The 5,914-nt window shown below is 44.8% G+C and overlaps 1 protein-coding gene across 1 annotated transcript; it reads right to left on the bottom strand.

Annotated features, from left to right (window-relative positions):
* Nucleotides 1–3,185: 3,185 nt before the first annotated feature.
* On the bottom strand, nucleotides 3,186–5,251 carry LOC123078577 (uncharacterized). Its single transcript, XM_044501130.1, has 5 exons — nucleotides 4,808–5,251; nucleotides 4,628–4,708; nucleotides 3,934–4,004; nucleotides 3,796–3,861; nucleotides 3,186–3,715 (listed from the first exon to the last, which is right to left on the bottom strand). Exons 1-5 carry the CDS (start codon nucleotides 4,869–4,871, stop codon nucleotides 3,458–3,460), a joined length of 540 nt encoding a protein of 179 aa, XP_044357065.1. The 5' UTR covers nucleotides 4,872–5,251; the 3' UTR covers nucleotides 3,186–3,457.
* Between the last annotated feature and the right edge of the window lie 663 nt (nucleotides 5,252–5,914).

The following is a 5,914-nucleotide window of genomic DNA, read 5'->3' on the forward strand; positions in this document are numbered from 1 at the left end:
ACGTCTGGGGGAGCGCGACGACGGCGTCCGGCGGGGAGATGGGATCGAGGGGGCTGCCCCGATCCAGATCGGGCAGAGAGAGAGACGAGGGAGCGAGGTGGAGGGCGTCGGGGTCCGATCCCGATCCACGATCCAGGAGGGGATCGGGGGAAGGGAGAGTAGGGAGTGGGTTTGTGGGGTTAGGGTTTGGGGAGGGAGTGGATAAGGGGGAGTGGGGGAGGTGCGCGGCAGGGTGGGCCGGCCTGGCGGCCCGGTGGGTTGCGGCCTGGTGGGCCAAAGCCCAATTGGCCGGGGGGTTTTCTTTTCATTTTTTCTTTGGTGTTTCTTTTCTGTTTTATTTTAGTTTTGTAAAATGCCAAATGAGCACCTAAATTAGTATTACTAATTAGTCCACTGCCACAATTAACTTGGCACCTAAAATAAAATATTTTGTAATTGTTGAGTATTTAAAGTATTTAAATAATAGTTTTGCCACTGTTTTATTACCATTTGAATATTTGAACATCTTATAAAAGTGTGGTTCTCCACCATAATTATCTACGCATTATTTGGCACAACCCGAACATTTTAGTTTTAAAGTTTGAAAACTTTTATTGTTTGCCTTTTATTCAATTTTGAATTTGAATTGGTTTTTGAACTAACGAAAGGGATTAACTACAGTGTCAGAGGTGACGTGACATCAATAGCAGGGAATTACTGTAGTTTAATTATCCGGGCGTCACACTTATGGTCTTGACAATTCACTAATCCTAGCTTGGAGGCTCCTAGTAATCACCATTCAGAGGGTTTGAACTATGTTGGATCCTAGGATTTTTCTATTGGATGATCTTGAAATGTCCAGACGGGCATCACTCACAGAATCCGAATGAGACTTTGAATTTGAACTTAACGCACTCAGATGTACTAGCTTGAATGATGATGCTTCCAAAACAAAAGTTGGCCGCTACTCCTCAGTCTACTCAATTATGGCTCCAAATCCTTCCCTACACGTGATATTATGTCATAAAGGTTTCTTCGATTTTGACAAATAAGTAATGAATCAAGAGCAAAAGCAGATAAAAATCCGAAGCAATCAATAAGAAATCTCCTGGAAAACACTATAAAATGGAGATTTGAGTAAGCATGTATCATCTAACGCATCCATGACTTTTATGTAACAAGTGTTGGTATAAACGAGTAACGAAGACGACATGAAGAGCACGAGAAACTACGCCACTTAAAACATTGGTCCGATCTTAATTGCCAAGCCAAGCATGGCAATGGTAAATGGGAGGTGGGGCAATAGTGTCACACTAGCCTTGTAGGGAGGGTTTGGCTATTCATCAGCGATTCACCTACCGCGCATCACAAACAAAGGGTAATATCACAATACTACCAGACAAAGGCCTGTCCACTCATCACCATGAATCGAACTCTCCTGCGCCTAACCATTCCACTACAGGAAACACCGTTATTTTAGGTTTTTTACTTCTCTTGCAATTTAAGTATTTTCACCGTAATTCTTTGTTTCACAACTTTAACTACTTCGTAAGTCTTCCAGGTACTCCAATAGTCAATTCACTAGAGCCTAATGACACCTCAGGTGCGACACACACCTTGGCTCATTCGTTTTGGAGGAAACCAAAACCTAACGATTACAAGAAGTACATGAATACTTGCCATACTAAGGAATTGCATTGCCTTGTTCCTGCACAAGAAATGAGCTTTGAGTGGATCTGTAATTTCCTCGAAAAATACAGAAATAAATAGTATTCCTAAGGAATTCCTGTACTCGTTTCCTACAAATCGAATGCATCTATAAAAAGTTTTCCTCTAGAATCCTCATTCCTATGTTTTTCCTATGAGAAACCTTCACACCGAACGAGGCCCAATAAACAACACTTGCGTAGATTCTTTGCGGGAAGATATTTAAACTAGAGACAATACTTCCTGAAAATTTTACTTCAATAAACTTTGCGCACTAACAGGACATCAAAGATACTAGATGAGAAATTAGCGTGTGGTGGGTAAGCGAGAGAAGAGGTCGTGGTGGCACAACCACCTCTCTTATCGAGGTGACGGCCGATGACGGTGACACCACGTTCCTTCTATCGCCCTGCCATCCCAGATACCCGTTGTTTTACAAAACAAACCCCTTCCCCATTTTTTTACCGACGTAATTGGGGAAAAAAGTCATATTTTTAAGATCTAAGTGAAATGCCGGGGGGAGGGGGGCTAAGAAATGCGCTGATAGCGTCTCCTTGCTTCAAAGGGTTTATGGCAGATTATTTAAGCTAATATGTTCTGGAAGATGAAACATGGAAAATATGTCTCAGAATTAAGGGCTAAAACTAGTACCAATATTAGTTTTAGCAACTTAGGCCCACTCCAAACCGGCAAATTTGACAAATTTGACCTATAGACGAAATCAAATCACAGAATGAACTGTCCGGGAAACTATTTCACGCGGCTGACCCGTGGCGCCTAGCTCTCAGGCGCTGCACTAGTGCAACGCCTAGGAGCTAGGCGCTACACTGTATAGTGTGGCGCCTAGCTCTCAGGCGCTGCACACTGACTTAGTAATTTTTGGATCACACGGGTGCGACGCTGGCCGTGTAGCGCCTATCTGTGAGGCGTTGCACAGTGTAGTGTGGCGCCTTCATGTCGGGCGTCACACAAAAAGGTCAGCCGCGTGAAATAGTTTCACGGACAGTTCATTTTGTGATTTGATTTCGTCCATAGATCAAATTTGTCAAATTTGCCCTCCAAACCTCCACACAAGGTCCCGTCCACACCGCCGCCTCGATCCCCTGCAACTTACTGGCCCGTGGCTTTGTCGGTGGCCAGAGGAGTGGGGAACCCACCCTTCTGTTTTCTTAGTTCTAGTATGTCCTTGTTTTACTCCTTGGCAATATCGATGTGGCGACTTGCCGTGTTGGAACAAGGTCTTTCCGGCCTCTCGGCTGATCCGGCCCTCTCTTCAGATCTTGGTAAGGTCCAGTTTCTCCAACCCGCTTCGGTTAGTAGATCTCATTGCCCGCGGCAAGGGTCTTCGTAACCTCCGACGAGCGGCAAACAATCGAAGGAAGACGGCCATGAAGGTTTTCAATGTATATTTATCTTTATGGTCGTTTTGTGTAGAGTTGTCGTTTCATACTGTTTTCTTTGCAAAATATTATACATAAGACCCCTTTCGGTGTCTTTTCTAAAAAAAAGGAGGCACTAAAACCCCATTCTGTGTTCTCTTCAAGGGCATTAAGCACCTGAACAATTCGTGAAGGAAACAGGATAGTACATGGAACGCTGTTTCAGAACAGACGATATTGTCACACATTGTATTGCTGGAGTGGAGCACGACATCACTTAGCCCATAAGGATACAGCCCCCAGTTAACCTGAGCATCACACAGCACAAAACTTAGGTGTTCCTGAGAAGCAGCAAAGCTCCCTGCCCTGGTTTGTCAAGGATGACAAGGATCCTAGTTGAGAACAACAATCTTCTGTCTTTTATTGGGCTTCTTCCCTTTGGCTGGATTAGACTCCGGTTTACCTGGATTGGCACATTTTTCTTTGCTAGGCATTTCAGGCTCATCGTCACCATCTTCATCGCTATCATCTTCTGAGTCAGATGAGCTACTAGCAAATGAACCTCCCGAGGGTGGGAAGCTGCTCATTGTCGCCTCAGCTGCATCCACAGCCTGCTCTGAATGAAGATCAGCTACACCGAGAATCAAATCCTGCAAACAGAACCATGCTCATCAGTTAGCTCAGTAACACTGTTTTCTCCACCATGTCCCTGAGGATAGATTAGCTTTACCATCTCAATATATTCCTTTTCATTTCCAGTGAGTGCTTCAATGTCATACTCCTCAGGAGGCTTGTTCTGCACAAAGATAAAATGGAGCTAAGTAACAGTAGGGAAACTGATCTAACGCAAAATCAATTAGAAGCCTACCTGCGCATCAAGCTGCAATTTCTCATTGGCCTTTGCCATCTCTCCCAAGAAATCCTTCACTTTTCCAAGAACTATGCAGCATTGCAACACCCAAGTTAAACAGAAAATTCAGGGGAGAAGTACATAAGCCAACAAACAAATTCCTTTTGTACCTGTCCACTTGGACATGTAAATATTTGTCAAACCTTTTCATTTAGAAAATTACTCCCTCCATTCCTAAATATAAGTCTTTTTAGATATTTCAATAAGGGACTACATACGGAGCAAAATGAGTGAATTTACACTCTAAAATATGTCTGTATACATCCGTATGTAGTTTGTGTTGAAATCCCTGAAAAGACTTATATTTAGAAACGGAGGGAGTACAATGTAGAGGCTTTCCCTATGATATTTCAGTCAAAAAATTGTACATAATAAGCCGACTCAAAGAAATTATTTCACACAATGACGTACTATGTTAACAGCCCCAACAGGCAGTTTTCCAGTCAAGAGAACCTAAATAGCCGTATGGTTCAAGCTCGTTCTTAGCAACAACCAAACAGTGCCACTGATTAATGACTCGGAAGAACTAGGGTGAACACATACATGTTCATATGATTCTCTGATGAGCTTGGACTAAACAAACATATAATCAATCTCGCGCAACGGTTCATCTATTTTCGGAGCTGCACAGAGTAGCAACAAGAAGAGATACCTTGGCTCTTTGGGAGTGGATCGGTGGGAGGCCCCGCCTTGCGCTTGCCCTTGTGCTGCTCCCTGTCCGCGAACAGCGATTCTGCAAATCACACAAAACCCCTAAACATTGCAAAGGAGGAAGGCAAACACCAACCAGAGAGGAATTTGGGGGAGGCGGGGACGGGGACGGTAGCCGCACCGATGAAGGAGGGTGGATTGGGCCCTGAGGGGAGGTCCAGGAGCTCTTTGCTAGGCTCCCCCATGGCTTCTGACGAACGAAAGAGAAGGTCACCACGACTCCGCGCAGTGTGGGCAGCGAGTGCGACGCCGGCGTGGAGATCGAGACAGAGGCGACACTGCGCGTGCGGACAGCCGGCCACGGCACGTTCGACGGCGGCGGCGCAGGACGGAGGCACGTCTACCCGAGCACGCGCGGACGGCGAGCGCGTCCGACGGGGAGTTGGGGACGGTCGAGGAAGAGGGCTGGAGAGCTGCGGCCGAACGGCGTCGAGAAACGTGGGCGGAGCGAGCGTGCCAGCCGATGGGGACGGGACGTCCAGGAGGAGGACAGGCGAGGCGAAGCAGAGAGAGAAGAGGAAACGAGAAAGATTGTAGGCGCGTGCGTGAGCGGCGGCGGGGAGGCTGGATGGATCGGACGCTAGGGCTTTTTTTTTTGAGGGCTTGGACGCTAGGGCTTAGGAGCAGAACCCGGCACGGCCTGGCCTAAACGGGCCAAGCACGGCACGGCCCACCCAGGCACGTCTAATACACAGGCCGTGCCGGGCCGGCACTCGTGCCGCGCTCCCTGGTTTTTGAAAAAAGTTCATAGATTTTGAAAAGTTCATTAAATTTGAAAATAAGATAATCAAATTTGAAAAAAGTTCATAGATTTAAAAAAAATCATCAAATTTGGAAAAAGTTCATCGATTTTGAAAAGAGTTCATCCCGTTTTTGAAAAAAAGTTCATCGCATTTGTTCACAAACTTGAAAAAAGGTTCACAAATTTGAAAAAAAGTTCATCGGATTTGAGAAAAGTTCATGAAATTTGGAAAAAGTTCATCGATTTTGAAAAGAGTTCATCCTATTTGAAAAAAGTTCATCGCATTTGAAAAAAGGTTCACAAACTTGAAAAAATGTTCACAAATTTGAAAAAAAGTTCATCGGATTTGGAAAAAGTTCATCAATTTTTTTAAAAAAATCATCGAATTTGAAAAATAGGTTCACGAATTAAAAAAAGCGCACTGAATAAAACAAAGAAAGATGAGAAAAAAGGAAAAAAGAATAAAAAATGAAACCGAACTGAAGA

This window comes from Triticum aestivum, chromosome 3D (assembly GCF_018294505.1).
Source record: "Triticum aestivum cultivar Chinese Spring chromosome 3D, IWGSC CS RefSeq v2.1, whole genome shotgun sequence".
In the NCBI taxonomy this organism is placed as follows: Eukaryota; Viridiplantae; Streptophyta; class Magnoliopsida; order Poales; family Poaceae; genus Triticum; species Triticum aestivum.